At 47.4% G+C, this 22,313-nt stretch overlaps 1 protein-coding gene across 4 annotated transcripts in view; it reads right to left on the minus strand.

The window, feature by feature from the left end:
• The window catches only part of MKX (mohawk homeobox), a 48,098-nt gene extending 26,901 nt beyond the window's left edge, over positions 1-21,197 (minus strand). For 2 of the 4 annotated variants that reach the window (XM_052804895.1, XM_052804915.1), the window contains exons 1-4: positions 20,594-20,929; positions 18,181-18,340; positions 11,272-11,425; positions 9,762-10,097 (exon numbers count right to left, since the gene is read on the minus strand). In XM_052804895.1, the coding sequence (XP_052660855.1) occupies positions 9,762-10,097; positions 11,272-11,425; positions 18,181-18,340; positions 20,594-20,775 (832 nt within the window). In that variant the 5' untranslated portion in view covers positions 20,776-20,929. Of the gene's footprint in view, positions 1-9,761; positions 10,098-11,271; positions 11,426-18,180; positions 18,341-20,593; positions 20,930-21,098 lie in introns of those variants that run through there. The other 2 variants (XM_052804903.1, XM_052804910.1) reach the window with 2 other exon arrangements.
• Between the last annotated feature and the right edge of the window lie 1,116 nt (positions 21,198-22,313).

Genomic DNA, 22,313 nt, shown 5'->3' on the forward strand with positions numbered 1-22,313 from the left:
GTTGCTTTGCTCTTCATGCATCTGTTGCCTAAATCAATGTGGAGGCATGAGGGAGGGACTGAAAATTGGCCCTAGAAATAGCGGTATATTTTAGTGTCATAACTGAGAGTCTTGGCAATCCCTTTTAACTTGAAATGTCAGTGCCATACCAAACGATCTGGTCATCATAACCTCAACTTCTGGCCATCAGTGAAAGAACAGAGATAGAGTCTCTAACATCAGGTTTCAAGGCCACTGTGAAAAATTAAGGAAAACACATTTCCTGGCTTGTTGGAATTTCGCTTTACCTATTTTTGTGTGTTTCTTTTCAGCTGTTCCATCTCTAGCTGTTTATCTGATCTCTTTCTGTTTGAATTGCTTTTACTTTTTCCAAATTTTCTACAATGCAGTTTACTTCTCCAACTTACTTTCCTGCTTTAAAATCCTGCTCCTTTTTTTGTACTTCACATAAAACTCCCTTATATTATACAAGCCTTCTGTGTGCTTTGACTGTTAGGACATATTTCTCCTTTAACAGAACTAAAGTGGCTACCTGATGCCAATTTAATGCCACAAAGCATAAAAGACCTCAAATGGACTTTAGTAATCACTGATAATTTCCACATCTACCCCTTGTATCTCATACCCAATTTTTTAAGTTTGAAGTGGATTAAATAAAACAGAATCCAACTCTGCTCCTCTGTTTCTGGATAATTAGAAATTAGAAGTTGAACTTTACAGATGAAGGGACATTTTTCCAGAACAGGTGTTTTTATGAGCACTCCTTCCATCAGGATGGCAAAAATCTCATACACAAACAATACACATAGGTTCCCCACATTTTCTGAATACAATCAAGGAGTTTTCCAAGTGGCTGGGTATAAACCCATCCATAGCCTAATGTTAGTCCACGTAGAGATTCCAGGTTCCCCCTTCAATCCACTTCTCAAATTGTGCCAAAACCCTCCTGAAAGCTCCTCTATGAATACACATGGAAGATCAGAAGTCTGGTCTCGCTAAACTGCTTTCATCATTATGTTTCTGGTATTCACATTATGGACAAATGACCTAAAAAATTTCAGTTAAACACATAAAGGAGTTTTTTTAAGTTACAGAATGACATTCAAAAACCACAAACCTGCAAGGGAAATAGGATTTGCTGGATCAGATAAGACTACCAGTCTATCTGGTCAGGCACGTTCAGTGTGCAGCTTTTTAGAAAAGAAAATTAAAATGGGAGGAAGTGATGGCGAATAAAACTAATTTTGCTGTTCAATACTGAATCAGCTTTGAAGATATTTTAACAAGAGTCCAATCAAAAATCCAACTCAAAAGAAAACAATCTGGTCTTTTTATTTCCCTATTTTTTTCTATTACAATTGATAGATAAATTCTACCGTTCGCACCAGCATGAACACAACTTCTTACACTACCTGGGAGTGATCCAACCCTGCTTAGGAGCAAGACCCTGCAAGAGTTTCAAGCATTTTTGCCACCGACATCAAAATATTGCCATGGTAAGGAAAATGCATTTGCTTGTGCATGTAAGCAAACGCAGAAAACCTCAAAACATTTACTTTATTTACAGCTATATGACTGAATACAAACAAGCTGCTTTTCACCAGTCTCACCACGGGCATAAAATATTTCAAACTCCAGGACTACTGAGAAGCTCACCGTTTTATTCAGCAGTCGTCATGCTCCAAATTTACAAGCCTAACTCGGATGGTTATTACTGGGATGTACCTGCTTAAATCCCTTCCACAGATGGGAGAACGAACACTGCCCATGCCAAGTTTCAGTCTGGATTGAATTTTTACAGCTGGGTCATAAATTTGCGGATTAAAAGGGTTCTAATGGAAACACAGATACAGCCTTAACTACAGCAACATGAACAGCAGCACTGTAACACTGCGCAGGGGACAGTCCGCGCTACAAGCAGAATCTACCCGGACATTACCCAAAGTCGCGTTATTTCTCCCCAGCAGCGGAAGGAGGCTGGGACATGCAGGAACCCCACGCCAGGTATGAAGTTTCAATTCAGACGTTTTTCCAGAAAGAAGTGAAACTTTTATGGGCTCGCCATTCCTTCAAATTTACTGCCCCAGAATGTGAAAAGTCCAGCCCTCATCCCCCTCCTGCTACTACCCCATCCTGCCTGTGCCTGACTCTCCTGTGCCCCGTCCTCTCCTGGTCACACTTTGCTGCACTGCACATAGATTAGCATGTTAATAAGTGTCACCAAAGACAGGGGTTACTCGTGAAGGAGATGATAGATTTCATATGTAAAAGTAATTCACTGGGCAACAAGGAAGGGTTTTGTCCCTGTAATTTCTCTTACTTCTCCATGCAGGTGCCACGGGCAGATGTCTCGGTGCAGAGGCAGAGCCAGCTGGAGACTCACATGAGCCCCAAGGAGCAGAACGGGCACATTTTGGCGTCAGAGCCTGCTCAAGTCTTGCTCCCAACCCAGCACCAGGGTGATCTGCCTCCAGCCTTGTCTTTGCACTCAAAAGCACTTTCCAATCAGTGATATATAAAGTGTGTGATTTTAAAAGCCACTCCTGATGGGGTGACAGCACACATCTCTGTGTTTCTGCCTTTGCAAACACTCTTGTGTTTGTTCTTCTTTTTCTCTCTCTCATGTCTAAAATCATGCCATATTTTTCACATTCATTGGTCTACATCCCCTCTTTGGCACAAACAGCTGATAATCACATTTTGCTGCCAGGTTTCCCGGGTAGGGGAGAGAGCAGACATATACTCCTTCAGTGGCAGGATCTCTCTGCATGCACCTCAATGCAGCGCAGGGCAGCCAGGCTATGAGGACGACCCACGGGATGCAAACCTGCGCTCTTGCCCGATGCTGCACCGCTCTGTCCCTGGCTGCTGCACCAGGGCTGCAGTGCCCAGGGCTTTCTGCTGCTCTGCTCAAGCTGGTGCATTTCCCTGTTACTTCGTCTTGTTATCTTTGCCACAAACTCCCCTCTGCCCTCCTCATTTGAGTAGTGCTTCCTTGTGCAATGTATGCAACCGCTTGCAGTGGCAGTGGCTGCAGCCGGCTGGTGTTTGCAAGGCTGAGGATCCCCTGAATCGGTGCAAAAGCCACGCCAGCCGATGCGCTGCAAGGCAGTATGGAAGCCTAACGTTTCTGCTGTAAGAGATCTGCACAGAAATTTGGCTACCAGGGAAAATCTGCTCAGGCAGTGGAAGGGGAGAAGGAATCACATCCATTTCACTAAATCAGTTTTCCCAAGCTGTAGTTTCACACACTCTTTAAATACTCCTTAAATTAACTGCTAATTTTCTTACTAATTTCCCTATTATATTCATTACTAGCCATGCAGTCTACAGCTAGAACTGGAAAACAGTCTGATTTATGATCATGTGCTTTTCCATGCACATAATTTCCTGAAACATTCACATTTGGGCTGGCCCCAGGTTTTAAGACCAAGCATAATTCTAAAGACATTTTGAACAATGGGAAAATAGGGATAAATATTTCTCTCTCTTTGAACACACACCTTAGCTAAATGAATGAGGCCCGAGGCTTGCCAGGGAACAGCCCTTGCTGAGGCCTGGAGCATTGGCTAACTCTAAAGAGGAGTATTAAAATATATAGTTGTTAGCGATTGGTGACAGCACCATACATTTTTCCTTCTGTGTCTGAGAGAGGTCTTGGGCAAGCACAGGGGTCTGCTGCTTTTTTGGCCGCTGCTGTGAATATTTGTATTGGGGAAATTTTAATGGTCTCAGAGAAGCAGAGGCAAGCTGCTGTACCGGCACGGGCAGCAGCAACCTGTGGCCATGGAAACATGGCTGATCCCCTGATGTTTTTGGTCTCTCTGATTTTTTGGTCAGATGTTGCCATCTTTTCCATTTCAAATCATTCATGCAAGAACATCTCATTCTCTGCTATGATAAAGCTGTCAGGAGTCCCGAGACGTGCTGCCCTGAAGCAAGCTGACTTGAAGAAAATCCTCTGTGGCCAAACAACTGGCTCAAGCTAGTTTTTACTGAAGTACGCAGAAAATTTGCCATGACATCAACAGAAGCAAAACCAGCAGAGGTGCACACGCGCCTCCTCTGCTCCGTGGGGTCTCCACAGCAATTATACCTGAATTAGATCCACAAACATGCTGCTATTAGAAGCACATCTGACCCGCGCATAGCCCAATCTCCAGAACCTTTAATATTCTGAGTTTAAAAAAAACGCAAAAAACCATTCATAGCCATTTACATCTGAAAACAAACAGATAAAACAAGGATGCACAGTGTTTGCACCCAGCACCTGTGAGAAAACGAGTACTTTCTTTTCCCACAAAACTGACCATTAAAAGCAGGGAGTGGAGAGAAACGGCTCAGAAAAGCTAACATTGCCAGGAGTGCCGCTTCCCCTCCTGGTGCAGCTGGCTCCAGGCAAAGCTCTCCGCTGCCCACTGGCAGCCCCTGGGTGCCCAGGCTTTTGGGAGGGTGCTCTGCCTGCAGCACCCGTCGATGCTCCCAGCCCACCCAGCACTCTCTTCCTCCGTTCCCCCACCTGAGAGCGGTTGAAACTGCTACCTTTCCACAGTTTTGATGAAGGACTGTTTTCCAGGGTCATGTGGAAATGATCCTGGCCCATTCCCCTCACAGCTCAAATACTAAGAAACTGAGAAACTAAAGGGAATTAAAAACCAGCTTATTTGATTTTTGCTGTTCAAACTGAAAGAAATGCGAAAAGTGAACAACCAACTTAACTAGCGGGGAGCGGGCAGGATCTTTAAAATTCTCAAGTTTGGGCCATCACATCTGGTATATTAAACTTGACACTGTCCCTGTAGTAAAGCCGTTTCCTTTTAATCTTTCTTTAGAAAAAACAACAGAACAGCAAATTAAACGCAATCCTCTCCTCAGTTCTCAATTCCATGCTATTTCAGTGTTGACGAATCAGGTCATGTAATAATAAAATTCCTGCAGAAATATGATCTTAACTGTGTAACCTTCAAATTGCAGTTATGCTGCTGTGTGCATTTAATACTGTACTTGACATTCCCCTTTTCCATTTCACTTCTGGATGACATTAGGATCTGCAACAGGGACCTCCTTCAGCTCTCCCAAGTTACCATTTATTTTAAAGTATCCCCACGGTCTCCAGCACCGTTTAGATCAAACTTGCAAAAGTCACTGGTACTAGAGGTTTTTGCGGGTCCCTCGAGTTGTTTCTGAAAACAGGTTCCATTGTGTTCATATTATGCTTTTAAATTTTATAGCTCATTTTTAAATTACATGTTAATTTCTAAAAATGTTAAATTGTGAGGAAAAGTTGGCAAGGACCACACAAAATCACAGCACTGTTCCGCAGCTTGCGTGTGTCTCTCTATAGTACTTATGTGCATGGCTATACCCTTACATTTAAGTGCTCTGTATGAATGTGGGCCTGATCCTGCAGTGTGCTGAGGGTCTCATCAGAGGTGCTCAGTGTGCTGCAATAAACGACCTAGGATCATGCTTTATAAATCACAAACTTTGCAGGGTCCAAATTAAAGAAAGAAAGGAAGGCGAGAGGAAAGAAAAAGGCAGTAGTAATGAAAACATCAGAAACAGAGCACACTCCTGAGTATAAACGTCTAAAAATAGAGATCAAACATCTTCAAAAATCAACCAGTCATTCATGAGTTTTTTTAAAAGCCACCCTCCTTTCCAGACCTGCAAGTCTTTAGTTTCCTCACTATTTTTATTTGTTCTGGCTTTTCTACTGTGCTAAGTAACATATAAAGTGCAATCAATGAAAATCTGCCTACAGAAAAAAGTTAGAAAACTCCCTGTCCTGCCATTTCATCTCTCTTTCTCTCATTTTAATTTTTGCTTTCATTCACCAAACACAGCTCACCAGACAGCGATATCCCAGAAAGTTGGGATTTTTCATTTCCTTGTGCTATAACGATGCAGAACATTTCATTCCCGCAGGTGACTGATGATAGGGCACTCGCAGAGCACTGCGTTGTGATTACAGAAAGTCGGCATTTTAGTGATCCGTAAACCAAAGACTGACATTGCCGCTTTAGATTTACATCCAGCCTCACTATAAACATTATTAGATCTTTTCCGTATAGATTTCTGGAGTGCTTGTTGCAGTCAGACCGTTGTTTCTGCGTGCGTTTGTACAACAAATACAGATAGGCAAGTCTGGTTTTAGTTATTCCTGTCACACAGCGAACCTGCTGTGAATGATAGCATGCCAAGGAGTTAATGAAAACTTGTTCTCCAACGTGGATTTTTAACTAAACAAAAACACTGAACAAAGCCTTCCAGTGGTCAGTTTAAGACACTTATTTGACCAATTATATATATTTATATATTACACCTGCACTAGGATTAATCCAAACTGAAATTTTCTGCCTTAAGTGAACACATTCGCCTATGTCAAGTCCTATACATAAGCGTATCAGCTTACGACAGAAACGCTTACATATGTGACACATCCGAGTACGGCCGCAGTCTTTCCCAGCCGCTCCACTCTCCCCAGGGCCGGCCGCCCGCGCCGCCTCCCGCCTCCCCGGGCCCCGCAGCCGGAGCGGGACCGAGAGGCCGGGAGAGGCGGCAAGGGACCCGGCTCGGTGCGTGCTGCTCCTGCCCCAGCACTGAAGCCGCTTCCCACGAGCTTGCAATAATCATGCAGAGGTACAAAGTGAGGCCGCTCTCCTGACAGTCAGTTATATAGCCTGTCCTTGATCTTTACACGGGATTTCCCAGTTGCATGAAGCTGGAGTAGCATATGGTCCCGTGTTTATAAGCATGTTAATGACTGAAATGGGAAACTGTACAACCCGTTTTCCTTATAAACCTTAAACTGCAATTTCTTGGTTTTGTCATTGGACACTGCACTCGTATCCTGTTAATTTGGCACGGGCTGTTGAGACGCACGTGGCCACGCTGACCCCAGGCACTGGTCGAGGGAAGTCAGTCCGGACACGCTGATGTACCTGAAATCAGGGTCCGGCCCGTAACATGAACCAGACGCCGTGAGTAAGCTTTCTACTCATGATCTGCTATGAAGTTGCTTTTCCAGGGAAGCACAATAATTTGCTTCAACACCAATGACTGCCTGCTCTTAGGAGCAGAGCAACCTTGCCAAACATTTCTCAAAAATAAAGTGTCAATCAGTTTTCACTCTGTGCTTTTTGAAACACTACTCAAAATATTTTCATAAACTAAAACATCTAGTAGGGACTTGACAATTCTGCTTCAACCCCTTTGTGTTAAAAATCAGCTGTTTCACTTAACAAAAAATTGCAGTGGGGAGCTCCTTTTAAGTGGTGATATCTCACTTAAAAAGACACTTGCTGCTTTCAGGAAGGTATGAGCAGTACAGTCAGCCATACCCTGTTATTCTGCTTAACCAGAATGGATTGCACCTATTTTTGAGAACACAGATCCAGGTCTCCTACATGATTGCACTGAGAACTGCCATCCCAGGTATTAAAATTACAGCGAAAAGACATAAAAAAATAAAACGTCCTTATTTATCTCTTCCTATCTAACAATCATTTGGATAATTTAATCTATTTGTAAATAAATTTCATGAATGGGTGGTAACTTGAAAATATCTGCTTTGGTCGTGAAGGGCTCAATTCCTGCATGCTATAACATCATCAGAAAAACATTAATGGGACTGTAATGTTGTAGCTGAAAAAAGCCTATTTGTACCTACTATTTCCTGAATGTGCACACATATATAGGAAGAATATACCTAATAATATAGTGTGTGCACATGATCTTTTTCTTTCTATCAGCAGGCTACTGCTTGTCTGCTTGTCTGCTTTGGAAGTGTAGAAAGAATAAAACTGTATCTTCAGAGCTGCTGGTATGTATCAAAGGCCACAGCACTTCAAAATGTTAACAAAGATATTTAAGAACTGACTTAAATACAATCTCAAGAGGAGTTCCAGGAATGTCAGTTATGAACTTCAAGGCCAAATATACTGGTTTTTAGTCATTCCAGCCCAGCTTGTGAACTCACACAGTTACAGTGTGCCTGTCTCAGCCTTCTCATTAAAGACCATATTTTTCAGTGCAGCTTGAAACTTGGCAAGAAGAACTCGATCCAGTAGCAAATTTATTACAATTTTTAAAAAGTCATTGTGTCCATTTTTAAGTTATGGTATAAAAGTACAGAAAACCAGAAGGTTACGTATCTGAGCAGCTGAATCTGTTCTTGAGTAACATTTCACTTAAAAATAAAACTTGGCAGACAATATGCCCATAACGCAGACCAAATGCATTTGATATATTGAAAAAAAAAAGCTAAATGAACAGAGAGAGTTAATTTTGAAACTTATTCATATATGCACTGTTCTTGCTCCCCTCAAGATCCCATTCCTCTGCAGGGACCCCACTCCCTTCCCAGACATCCTCTGACAACCTACATGCACCAGCGTCCTCCTACCCCCACCAGAGCATTCAGCCTCCTGCAATCCTTGTGGCCCCTCCACAGGGACAAAAAAAATCACATGAAATGTGCCAGGAAAGAGAGGGCAAAGGCTGCAAACTTGAGAGGTTGCAAAGGCGAGGGGCACCCGAACCTGTCTGTCAGGGAAGCCAAGGGGAACCAAGTACAACACTTAAATCTATCCTAACTTTAGTGCAAAGCCCTCCAGTACTTTTCATCAATATTCATCCATCCCAAAAGCGATGCTGCCCGCAGGGTGGTCCCTGGCAGAATAACCCTCCGAGAAAGGCCCTGGGACAACGCAAAGGGCTGCTGCGATGGTTGGAAACCCTGACACGTTGGCAGAGACCTCCAGAGATTGGGATGCAAAACTTCATTTTTTTCAAAGATAAGGGGACAGTCTTTGCCTTATGTCCCCAAAGAAATACAGAACAAGCTTCACAAGAGGAGCCTTCCAGCACTCCCTGCTCCACGGGGACCTGAGCAAGTCCTGATCTTGCCCTGATTCACAGCAATTTACTGGCATGAACCAGGCAGTCCCATGTGCCGCCTCCCGACTGGTAACACAGTGGATGACATAAATCATGCTTTTATGTTTTTATTGACAAGATTAAAATAACAAATTTTGTGTGACCCTTCAAAAAAACATTAAGCCAAGATATTCAGTGGCCAAGTCTGTGGCCCCTTAGCTCAGTGTACTCTGTCTGGAGAGTGATGCAGAAATTGGTCTAAACTAATCCATGTATTCCTAAGAGATACATGAGCACCAAAGGGCCACGCACCAGAGAAGGCACTCTGAGGACAGAAAAGATGCTGTACAACAGGGGAAGGTGTTCATGTGCACTCCATTGGGAGGCATATGGCTCATGTAAGTGCCACAAACAGCCACCTTGAAATTTCAGAGCCTTCGTGTTCCTCCCAGCTGGGGCCATGGAGTACTTTAGTCCTCCCTTATTGTAACAGAACTTTCAAGAGTTTTCTCCTTCTTTAGGCTTGTCTTACTGCTGACAAAATGGCCTGTAAGCATCATTTCAAAAATCAGCCCCATAGCTCCATTCAGAAAGCAAACCAGCTTCATTAGTAGTCAATAACAGCATTTAACTTCAATACTGCAGGTAGAACTTCTCCAGTGAATGAAAGTGTGGACAGGAGTTATACACTCTCATATGAAAGGATGGACAGGAGTGATCTACTCTCATACAGGAGGGTGGACAGGAGTTATCCACTCTCATACAGGAGGATGGACAGGAGTTAGCCACTTTCATAAAAGGCACGACCAGGTGACTCATTCCAGGTGATGCCATACACCAAAGCTGGCTGTATTAGAAATGATGCAAAAAGAATCACTTACCTGTCCGGTAGACAAAATTGCCTTCTGTCTCTGATGATGACGGAGACACCAATTCTTCCTCAAATTCATTGGAACTAAATGAACCAGAGTGATTCCTTTGCCTTGTTTTTTCCATCATAGCTGCATTAGTAGCCATGACATGTCTCAATGAGTCATTTAGGTAACGATTCAATAAGCTGCTTTTGTATTTGGGGGGTGACACGTAATCCTCATTGGCACTTGTTTCTGGTCTCACTCCTGTTTTTATTACTGAACTTTCAGTTTTAATCACAGTGTGATGAACTGGTTTGTTATATCCCCCTTCATTCATATGGTTTCTTGGAGGATTTTCTCCATCTGAAAACAAAAGAACACAGATACAGTAATACATCAAATACCTAATATTTAACAAGAGGCTTTCTCTACATGTTTTAAATTGCTATAAATATAACTAAAACTAGGCAATAACCTTAGACTTCAGCATTAGACAATGATTTTCATTTTCTTCTGTTCACACATTGCTCACAGTAGTTCCCAGGGTTCTCAGATGTTCCAGCTATTCCAAATTAACTGTAGAAAACAGTCTCTGAGTCTAATTTGCTCATGAGCAGCACAATGTAGGTAGAAAAAAATGAGAAGTGCCTTAAACCAATGATAAGCATTTAAAAATCTGTGTGAATAAGCTGAATTCTTACTATCATAACTTGAAATTTGGTTCTCCTGAATACTACAGCATATTTAAGCGTGTTTGCTTAAACTGTACTTTTTTAATTGTCCTGCAACCAATCTTTTAAAGGGAAGTGCATACCAAAGAAATGTGAGTACAAACTGAAACTGGAACAAAGAGAATTGGAACTCAGTACAAATTGAAACATATTCTTCTAAAAATTCACATACAGATTTCTGACAATGTTCTGTAGCATTTGTTCCTGTCAATGTATCTCCATGTCATAACCAACTAAAAAAAGTACCCACAGGCATAATTAATACAAACGTTCTATTAAAAAATATAGGGTGCTATTTAAGAGAGTCCTGCATTTGTTAATTTGGATAAGAAAGAGAATTTCAGTGCACCTTTTAAATTCAGTTTACCATATAATAAGCCCCACTGAAGTTAATCAGATTCTCTTGTTAATGTTGTGATATTGCTATAGCCATTCCATCAAGGAAATTAAGAGTCAAGAGATTTCTCATTTCCTTAAACCAACAAATGTAATCAATTTTTTCTTTTAATGCAGATTAAAAGAATAGGCTTGTAGAATCAAATGAACTAACAATCATCTTTCTAGTAACAATGCTACACGAAACAGGCAAATAACATGCAACCAGACTGTCACCCTGATTAACCTACACAATCCTGCTTTGCAAGGCTGCACAGTACTTGGGAGCCAAAAATGGCACCTAATTCATAAAACGTAAAGATGAATGCACTGAGGACATCTTGTGAGAAATCAGAGCTAACTTAGGGTATCTGGTACTTTCTGAATATATTTTAATTGGTTTAAAATTGATGAAAAGAGCATCAACAAACCTTCAGAGCATGAGTCATCGCTGCTCACGCTGAGTCGTTCAGCATTTCCTTGAACATATTTGTTGTACAGTTTTATTCGTAAAGCCCAGCTAAGATCTGGTTGCCTGACAGTATTCTTCAGGCGACGTCTTGCATTGGCAAACCAGTTTGACACCTGCATACAAATGAATGTATTAGTTTCCCTTGAAATGATGCAAATAAACAAATCTAACCCATAGAGTTTTTGTGAGTTTTACGTATACCTTAAGAAAATGGCAAACAAAGGAAACATGAACAGGAGTCCATGAAACTATCACTGAGCAGAGCAGGAACCTCAGACAAGAAGGCAGGTTCAGGCTTCCCACCCTTCGCAAGTGTTAGCAAACCCTCATTACTAACAAGGTTTTAATTAAGGTGTCCCTAAATACTCATTTTATATTCATCTTTCTCTTTTTATTTTAAAGGTAATGCCCTGAACTTTCAATATTAACCTTCAATTTGCCTTTGACATTTATGTAGGCTACAATAAGGCTGTTGAACAGAAAAACCCATTCTGAACTTTGTTATGTAAAAGCCCACATTCTGCCTCGTGCTTTATCAGTACTCTAAGTCTGACAGGTAGTGGGTATCAGGAAAGTCTTACACAGAATACAACGTACTTTGAGTCACTGCAGAAATCAACCATTTGCTCTACAGAGCAGCAGCTTTTATGAACTCTTTCTGTTGTGGAAACCCTAAAAACCAGTGAAGATGCAGATTCCTCACAAGGTGACTACTGAACAAGAGACTGGCTTGTCTTCCTTCTCAGCTACAGAGCATTTTCTAGAGTTTGACATTGCAAAATGAATACACATTAGTATCCTTCTAGCATACAGGGTCACCACAAAGTCAGGCTCAAACACAAGGATTTCACAGTGCTTTAGGCACCAAAGGAGCAAAAGGGCACGGTATGGTCTTCTGTGCCAGCAGTGCTAATCGAACCACCAAATGGGATGCGCGCACTTGCCGTGACTTTGCATGAAAGCATACCTGAGAAAATGCTGGCCGTGATTCTACTGTAACTTAAAAATACATAAAATAGGAAGAAATACTGATACTGACAGAGTGACCTTTCCATAACCTTACTACAAGCAAGAACAGAGGCAAGCTACCTACACTCTAACACTATTTGTTTAATGATAAATCAGGTCTTAAAAATGCTATTTACTCCTTGCAGGAATAAGTGTATTTTGACATGACCTCTGCAAGAAGGAGGCAGAGTAGCATTACTTGCAAAGGAGAATGTAAAGAATGTCGGGAGTCTATAGCCCCACTCACATCTTTGTGTTGTGAAAGTGCACACAGAGGAAGCTGGAGACTACTGCAGTCATATTCTGACCTGGGAACAATCATAGCATTTAATTTATGTTAACCTGCAAAGCAAGTTAACACATGTTTTATCAATGCATGCTACCCCACCTACTAGAAAGCCAAACTGTAGACCTCAGTGTTGGATTTTGGCCCTAGTTTTCTCATCTGTCTATTGTAGCTAAGGTTGTATAAATTGCACAGAAGTATTTGGCTAATTATTCTGGATCGATAATCTCTTCTAGGGTGATTATGAGAAAAATAAATACTATCTGCTTAAAGGAAAAACAAAACTTCAGTTCAGAGTCACACCCAGAACTTAGCTGTGGCGCCTTAAGCCTGTCACTTTGATTTTACTTAAAATCACGTTTACATGAAACAGGCTTCCACCGAAAATACAGTGAGCCCTGGATCAGCGCTCAGAGGCCAAACACATACCTTTACGAACCATGTAGTTTACTATGACAGGTTAGAAGACCAAAACTGTGGCTGGCAGAGAAGAATAAGTAATTTTCATTCTCTTCCAAGGCTACTTGTTTATATTCATCATATTGACACAGCAATCATTATAGTAAACCAGAAAGGGTGGGCTGGAATCCATCCACTTTCTAATGCCGTTAACAAACTCACTCCAGACTGCTCAGCTGAAGCAGCAGTCACCTGGCTGCTGCATGATTTAGTATAACTCTGAAATCAAGTATGTAACAATAGAGATGGGTCAATCCAGGGTCCCACTGAGTATTATAGCAGTTACTGCAGCATCTTACAAAACTGACAGCTTTCCAACCTCTCATGAGAAAGATTTCATTATGCTCCATTTCATTACATACTGAAATATTTCATCAGTGAAGTGGCATGTACAGAAAAGAAAGATAGGCTAGTATTAGTGTGACTCATACAAAAAACCAATTAAATTTAGCAGGAGTGATTTTTGCATGGTACTCGTGGTTTATTTTGGGCTCATTCTCCCCATACCAATGCTTTACTTTCTGCATATCAATATGAAAAGATGAGTCATATTTTAAGTCTTCTGCTATGAGAGGAGGAAATAGTAGTATTTGATCATTATGAAAGAACCTGAAGTCAGCATATACAAGAGAAGCTTTCTGCTAAAGCACAAAGCAGCAAACTCACTCCAGAAACTCGTATCCAAAATGCAATTACAATGAGGCCCATTAAGCTGAAGGAAAGTTAGGCAAATCCACTTAAGAGATTTTTAGGCTAGATCTATGGTGTGGTATCTCTGGGTGTTTTCCTGCTCTTGGGCACTGGTATATGTTGCTGGAAAACCCTGATCGCTAAGACATCGAGAGATTCAATGTCTCTCCCACTCTTCAGTCTTGGACAACCTCCAGGATCGTGGACTGGAAGAGGCTACACGGCCACAGGCTGTACCAGACAACACGCTCACTCTCAACTCCGGCCACCGCCTGAGCTATTACAGGCTGTTCCTGGCCCCCTTAAAGCCAAGGACAGTTTTGTCACTAATTTCAGCCACCCCTAATGTTACCTTGTGTATCCATGTGGTCTTTAAAAAGTTGCATGCCTACTGCTGTAGGTCCCACTCACTACAAGCGCCTGTTTGCACCACACTTACTTAAGCTATTACAAAAAGAAACAACCAAAGCTGCCAAAAGCCATCCATCCTTTACCATGGTCCCAAGTTACACTACTGTGACCTCCAAAAATAATAAAAAAACCCAAAACAATGATTTCCATACAAGCCAGTGGGAAAATCTGTGTCTCAGAAACCTCCCAAAGAACTAAGTATCTTGAAAAAACACATGATGAAACTCACTATTCTTGGAAAGTAACAATCATGTAGTTCTTCAAGAAGTAAAAAGACAAAATCCAAGGAGAACGATAATAGATGTGCTTTCCAGCATTCATATTTTACAGCAGCTCAGTCATTCCCAAAGAGCATCAGGTACTTATATCGGCATCATGAAATATCGACCCTCTGGCTTTACTTCTGAAGAGACTCTTCAATTTTATTGTAATTTGTTCTGCTTCACTGCTTAAGAGTGGCCAAAGTTTCAGAAAGGGAACAGAAATCAAGCGATTCTCCTCCTCCAGTAATTCAGATATGCCTTTATGAATCTGAATACTATTAAATCCATAGCAGCACATGACCAGTATAATATTCCTAGTATTGCAAAAAACTTCTCCTCAACAATATGGCCATTCATGTTTCTTTCTGGAAGGAATATACAGCCATTTTTCTTTTTTATTTCACAAGAACATCTAAACCAAAATTTAAATAAAATAAATCAAGCACTGTGGTAATAATACAAATGAAAATGTAGCATATTAATAGGACAAATTATTGGATTCTGAATTGCAATCTAATTGGAGTAAAACATAAAATGCCTTTTCAAACTATATTGCTTTTTTTGTTTCCTGCTTTGGCAGTTGGGGAAGTAGAAGACTTTGGACTGTTCCACTAAAAGCTGCAGTAACATTTGCTTTGAGGACTCCCAAAGACCTTGTTGGCCTGCTCAGGAATAAGTCAGCCCAGAATTTGCCCCAGGTTTTACTATTACTTATTAAGAAACAAGATGATTTATGAATCCTGCGAAATCCTACCTCCTTGAAAGAGTTTGACTTTCCTTCTGCAGTGCTGTCGGACATGCAGCTGGAACAGCCCCCTTGCTGTCCCACTGTACCCAGGAACACAGGGTTAAGCCAAAATATTAGTGAGGTAGAATAAATTAATTTAAAACCAGCCAACCGGGTGATAGCAAAGCTAATGAAAATAAAGTTGTGGAAGATCTGACATGCAGATACTGTCCTAATAGTAACAGTAGAAAACAAGGCTGGATATTCACCTCCTTGTCTCACAGAAGGATCGGTTTTATCTGTGCTGCAGTCCTGCAAAAGCTCCTGTGGCTAGATAGTACGTATATATCATACACATACTGGAATAAGGTTCATTAGATGAAAGAAAAGCATGTGGAGAAGAGTTACAGCTGTATTATCAGTATTACTGTGACCAACATCATCTTCCAGGCAGCTGCTGAAGACCTTTTCCAAGGTCGGCAGTCAGGTGAAAAACAAAAAACCCCAACCATTCATTCCCTAAACAGCATTTTGGCGGAAACTCAAAGGGATTTTCAACAGTATCTTTTGCCTTCCTTAGGGCTTCCAACAAGGCATCAGCACACGAGGGATGCTGGGAGAGGTAACAGCTGTCAGCAGACAACAGCCTCCACAGGAGTGGAAAGCTGTGGGGGCAAGTATCCGCTCCCACCAAGAGCAAACACCACGGCACAGCACCGAGAAGCGGAAGAAGAGCAGGAAATATGAGAAAGGTCAGCAAACGTGAAGGCATGTAACCCGGAGAAAACATCATACGCCGATTCCTGGTTCTCCGACGACGTCTGGTGTTACTAGATTAGAAAAGCAATTACAGGAGACCCTGGCTGATGCTTTTGCAAAGTGCCCCTCCTGGGACAGAAGCAAAGCTTTCCAACAGACACCAAAGCCCAGTCCCGAGCCTGCCCTTGGTTACAGCACTCAGCTAAAAGAGCACAGCCTTCGGGGAAGCTATTTCAGATGTACCCGGCGTGACTGAGATCACAGCCTGGCACCTTCTCTCTCATTCTCAGAGAACAAGAATTTTGATCTGGATTACAGTCTTGTTCTTCCTGGGCATCTGAAAAGTAGATGTGGGGTGTGTGTTGTTTTGTTCTTCCAGGCTCAGGAATTACTGCTGGTGCCACACAGATGTATTTACCTCTCGTACAGACGCTATCGTATTCCTGGATTAAAAGAGCATTGCACCCAAATGATGGAAGAAACATCTGGGGTTTCTTTTTGATGGTGTGCTTCTGTAAATGAAGATAGATGTGCTGGTTTGCACAGCTCTTTCAAACATTACAGTTCATAGAAATGAGGCTGGTCAAATTCAGCTTCAGCGTAAATCCACTAGAGTCATGGGGGTCTAACAGATAAATGTAGCCCTCCGTGTTTCTTTTTAATTTAATTCTACACCTTACGTAGATCGTAAAACTCTGTGGAGTAGTGGCCATGGCTCACCTGTTGCTTTTATAGAGGCTAACACAGCATATCCCCATCAGGATTTATCAAAGCTGCCACAAGAGAAATACTGCAAAAAACCACCAGTTTTTTTTCCCTTGTCTGTTTGTTCCGAGGCATTTATAAAAGAACAGAAGAACTCCTGAAGATGTCATTATTGTGAAAGTCTCCCAACATGTATTCTGGATGTACGTTTTAAACCTCATGTAAAAATACAGGAATATTCTAAAAGCCATAGTCCAATAAGCTACTCCTATTGAATTATGGCATTGAATGGATAGTGTTTATGTAATCATATTCTTAAAAGTCCGAGCAAACCTTTCATGTATATTTTTTAAAAGCAAGAGAAGTTGTTTTAACTATATCTTCCAGTTATAACTGGCATTTTCTGAGACATTAATATTATTTTTGTCAAAGCTATCTTGTTTGTTCTAGTGCAAGTTTCACAGCAAGGTACTAAAGTGTAAAAGTTTCCCATTTCGCCATTACTAGGATCGAAGTTCACAGCACAGGCTTTTTTGAAGGAGCACTCAAAATAATAATGCTGAATTACCACCTCCTTCTTCTAATACTTCATGTTATTTTGATATCTTCATGTCCTTTGCAAAGTGACGCATAATGTGTTAGGCAGAGCGCTGAGGACCCAATCCTGCAAACACATGTGTTTCATTTTATGCACCTAGCAGTAGCTTGCAGTAAGGAAATTGGATTATTCACAATGCATAAATCTTTGCAGCATCCAGACGTGAGATAGCATCACTCAGCAACCGATAGCATTTAACCCATATTTCAATAGAGTGCCAGATGGCAAAGAGAACAAAGCAATAAGATTTATAAACGTTCGCAGCCAACTTTATACCTCTTACTGCAACACAGCTGCCAGTCATTTCAGGGGAGTTTTACCTGAGAGCAAAACAATTACTCCCCATGTCTAATTACACTATAATGATAATTCCGGCAAGACTGAGAAGCACAGTCCCTGCATGCTGAGCCGCCGCACACAGTGTGTGTAGTAACACTAAGGTCTGTGCAACAGGTGATGGTTATTATCAGAACAATGTAACCGTTTCCATTCTCGCCCATTGTCAAAAGGGAAAAGAGTAGCTCCCTACAATTTCCTCTACAATTCCTCTTCTGTGCTGAAATCTCCCATTACCGATTATTTTTTTTTAACCTGAAGATGTTTAAAGACTAAGCAAAAATATTTCCACTCTATTTATGAATGAGATTAAAGGATGAGGGCATCTTTTCCTCGGAGGGAGAGCACACACACTTTTGCCGATTGCCTTCAGCGCCTCCCCAGCCGGGATAGCCCGGATGTGTTTGGGGGATACAGTCCTGCTGGAGGGGGAGCCCTGGGGAGGGCAGAGGGAAGGATGCGCTGAGGAGCCCTGGCCTCGCTGGCTGCACGGATGCCTCCCCTGACGCCCGGCGCTGCCTCTTGCTCAGCTCACAGAGGGGCTTTGGCTGGTGCTGCCCCTCTCCCTCCCGGTCATGAAACGCCCCAGAGCAGCCGCCGGCGGTGGGGGTAAGGGGTTCTCTTACCTGCACCAGGGTCATCTGGGAGCCGAGGGCCAGCAGAATCTTCTCGGTCTTGGTGGGGTAGGGGTTGTCGCGGTGCTTGTAGAGCCACTGCTTGAGCGGCCGCGCCATGTCCTGCAGCGCCTGCCGCTTGTGCCGCACCTTCCCGCCGCTCTGCCGCGCCCTGCCGCGGAGAAGGGGCGCTGAGGGGGGGCGGCGGGCACCTGCCCGACCCCCCCGCCCCGGCCCCGGGCAGGGCGCCGAGCATCCCGGCGCCGCCGCCGCTGCGGGAGGCGTGCAGGGATGCGCGCCCTGTCCCAGGGGGAACCCGGCCCGGGGGGGGGGGGGGGTTTGCCCCAGCCCCGGGGTGCACCCTGCCCGGGTCTGGCCCTGCCCGGGGGGGAGCCGGACCCCGTCCTCGCGGGGTGCCCGGGGACTTCCCACGGCCGCAACCCTCGCCCCGGGCCGGCTGCTCAGGAGGAGGCGGTGCCCGCAGCTCCCCCGGACTCCCGGTGGAGGGTCCGGGGGAGCGGACCCAGAGGGGCCGGCTCGGGGCCCCGGGCACTGGCCGTGGGGATGCTGCGGGGGCCCGGGCGGCCCCGCCGCGGGGATTCCAGCGGGGCGGGGGCTCCGCCGGTGCGGCCTTTGAGTGTCCCGATGCTCTGGGTTCTCAGCGTCTGCCAGGCGCGTGGTCGGTGCGTTTACAGAGAGGCCAGGGCCGGCCTCGCACGGCCCCGGCCGCGCACCCCAGGGCGGCGCCCGCGGGAGAAGAGGGCTGCGGTGCGGGTGGCCCCCGGGGCCAGCCGCGCCTGACCCCCCGCCCCCGTTTATTTGCCAGTCATAGTCAGGGATACCCGCGGCATCGAGCACCTCCCGGGTCGTTTCCCCGCTCGGAGCCGGCAGCGAGGAGTGCTCCCGGAGGAGCCGGCGTGCCGCTCCCCAACGCCGCCGGCAGCCCCCGAAGCCCCGCGCCCGCCGGGGAAAAAAGGTTAAACCGGGGGGAGTGAAAGTCAGGCCCCGTTAGAAAACAAAAACTAAAAGAAGGAAAAGGTGTTTCTTTGTAAAAAACCGGTCGAAAATAAAAAGCCAGTGAGCAAAGCGGGGGGAACCAGAAGGAAAACCCAGAGGCGGGCTGGGGCCGGCGGCGCGCCCGGCGGGCAGCAGGGCGGCGCGGAGGCTCCGGGCGGCGGCGGCAGGGGGCGCCACGGCGCCGAGCCGCGCCATGCCGAGCCGGGCCGGGCCGAAACGAGCCGAGCCCAGCCCAGCCCAGCCCAGCCGAGCTCAGCCGAGCCGAGCCCAGGCCAGCCGGGCCGGGCCGAGCCCAGCCGCGCCGAGCCGAGCCCAGGCCAGCCGGGCCGGGCCGAGCAGCACCGTGCCGAGCCCTGCCGAGCCGAGCCGAGCCGGGCCGAGCGGCCGCGGGCGCTGCCTCGTCCAGGGCTCCCTCGGCAACCCAGCTCCGCCGCGATCGTCTGCTAGTAACATTTCGATGAAACCTAACCTGAGTCCTACCACCCAGCACCGCCGTTAAGAGTACGAGCTGATGCAATCGTTAAGGTGGAAATTCGGCAGTAAAAACAGCTCCTCGGGATTTCTCGGTTTCGGTGCCTCCTGACTCTGCTCCTAAGTCTTTACTTTGTAAAGCTGACCCGAAATATCTGGTCCGCGCTCGCTGGTTCAGCTCTTCGAGCTACGGCTGACAACGCGCCCGGAGCTAACACGTCCTCTCATCACCTATTTCACCTGTTCCAGCACCAAAAAAAAAAAAAAAAATCAGCCGCAGACGGCTCAGTCTCAGCTGCCTTCCTAGCAAACCCTATCCTAACATCACCCTGCCCAGCCCTTGACTGGCATCGCGCTAGTCCGTTTTAAATCCCATCCCAGGGAACGCACCGACAACGCAGCTCCTTCCCGTCCGTTCGCCCAGCGCGCTGCAAACCAGCGGGGACGGCGGAACAAGTGCTGGGGACCGCGCAGTGCCCGCCCGCCTCAGCCCCGGCCGCGAACCGGCTGCCCCGGCACCGCCGGCGGGGGTCGGCCCCGCGGCCGACCCGTCCCCCAGGTTTCACGCGTTCCACCTTTCGCCTCTGTTTTGGGGGGCTTTAATTACATGAAGCGCCCGACCAAACCGGACGAGCCCCAGGTTGTTTTTGTTTGGAGGCAGAGAGGGGGAGGTCAAACACCGCAGGACAGGAGCGCTCTGTCTGGCACATTCCAGCCCCATCGGACGCCTCTGCATCACCTATTACCGGAATTTCCCACCGTAGCTGTGGAATGAGGGTCCCTGAGAGGACGGACCCGGGGGCGTGGGGGAGGACCCGTCCAGAAACCCGTCTCGCAACCCCAAACCGGCTAACGCGGCGGCCGGGAGCGCCGGCAGCGGCACGCAGGGCCGCCCCGCGGAGCCGCTGCGCGGCGCGGAGACGAGCGCACGGCATACCCCGTCCGCCGGTTGCGCAGGCTGAGGCTCTCCTTGATGGACGGGCTGTCGGGGAGCAGCACCTCGGCGTGGTGCGGCCCCTCCACCACCCCCACGTAGGGCCGGCCGCTCCGCTCCCGCTCCTTGGCGTCCTCCTCGAAAAGCACCTGGCCGCTGAGCTTGCTGAAGACGATGGTGTTCATGGTGGGGGGCTGGGGGCCGCCGTCGGGCTGGCCGCCGGCTCCGAGGTGCGGGGGCTCGCTCTGCGCTGCGGGGAGGCGGCAGCGGTCACCGGGCAGCCGCGCCGAACCGCCGAGACCCGCCCGGCGCGACCGGCGGGGGGGGCAGCGCGGAGGCACCGGGCGCCGCCTGCCCACCCACGGGGGGGGGGAGGGGGCAGCCCGCCCCTCCCACGGCCCGGCCCGCTCCCACGGCCTCCCCCCCCCCCCGCCAAGCCCGGTCCGCTCCCGCGGCCCGGCCCGCTCCCACGGCCCCCTCGGCCCGGCCCGCTCCCACGTCTCGGCACCTCGCCGCCAGCCTCCGCCGCGCTCCTCGCTCCGTGTCGCAATAGTTCGGAGCGCGGGTTTTCTGTTAGGTTTGGTGTTTCTCCCTCGCTTGCGCTCTCTCTCTCCTTCTTTTTCCCCTTTCCCTTCCCCTCCCCTCCCCTGGAATGATTTCCCCCTTCCCCCTCCCCAAACGGGGAGGGAAACGAATTGTTTTTAACGACCACCAAATGCGCAGAGCCGGCGCCCGGAGGCACAGCCGCCCCGCAGCCACTCACACCGGCGGGACCGCCGATCCCCATCCCCGGGGCGCGGGGTGGGGGTGGGCACCGCCGGCGAGGGGACCCCAGCAGCCCCAGCAAGGGCACGGGCCCCGCCCGGGCAACGCGGCGTCGGGGGGCGGTGCGTGAGGGGCGGTAGGAGCCCGGCGAGGGGCAGCCGAGGGGACGGCGGTGCACGGCTGGGCAGTCCCCGGTGTGCACGGGGGGGGGTGCCCCGGGGAAGGCGGCTGAAGACACCGGCTGGGGTCACGCTGCCCGCGGGAGAGACCCCCGTCGGGCGGGCGCGGGGCACAGCCGGCGCGGCGGCGGCCGTGCCGGCAGCCGCAGCCTCGCGCCGCTCATTAACGCCGGCGTTTAGTGAATCCGGACCAGGAAACATCTCCCCCCACCCTTCTCCGTCTCCTCTTGTGTGTCGTCGCCCCGTCCCGTCCCCCACCCCCGGCCAAGGATTATAAATCAGACCGCAGTCCAAGCCGGGAGACAGCCCGCTCCCTTTAGCATCCCCGGCGCGGCCGGCGCGCCCCCGCGGATGTGCCCCGGCCCCCCCGGCTCCCCCTGCCCCGCCGCTCCGCACCCCCCGCCGCCCTGCGGCGCAGCAGCCCGGCCCCGGCTCCGCCGGGCTTAACATTTCGGTTACTGTGCGCAGAAACGAAGAAGATGGCCACAGTCAATATTTACAAGGATGTAATTCAGACGTTATGTGACCGCCGCGGGTGAACGGGGAGCAGCCGTCTGCGCCCGCGGGCCCGGCGGGACGTGCGCGGCGCGGACCCCCCCGTGCGCGCACCCCCCCCGCGCCCCCACGGCACCTCGCTTCCCCGCGGGCTCCTTGTCCCCGTCCTTGTCCCCGCAAGCGTGACCCCAAAGGACCTGAGTCTGCACAGCCGCTACCGGCTTTATCCCTTCCCCTCTCCAACACCCTGGCCTCGTCCCCTCCCGCCCTCCCGGGCCGGAGAG

This window comes from Harpia harpyja, chromosome 1, assembly GCF_026419915.1.
Source record: "Harpia harpyja isolate bHarHar1 chromosome 1, bHarHar1 primary haplotype, whole genome shotgun sequence".
Lineage (NCBI taxonomy): Eukaryota > Metazoa > Chordata > Aves > Accipitriformes > Accipitridae > Harpia > Harpia harpyja.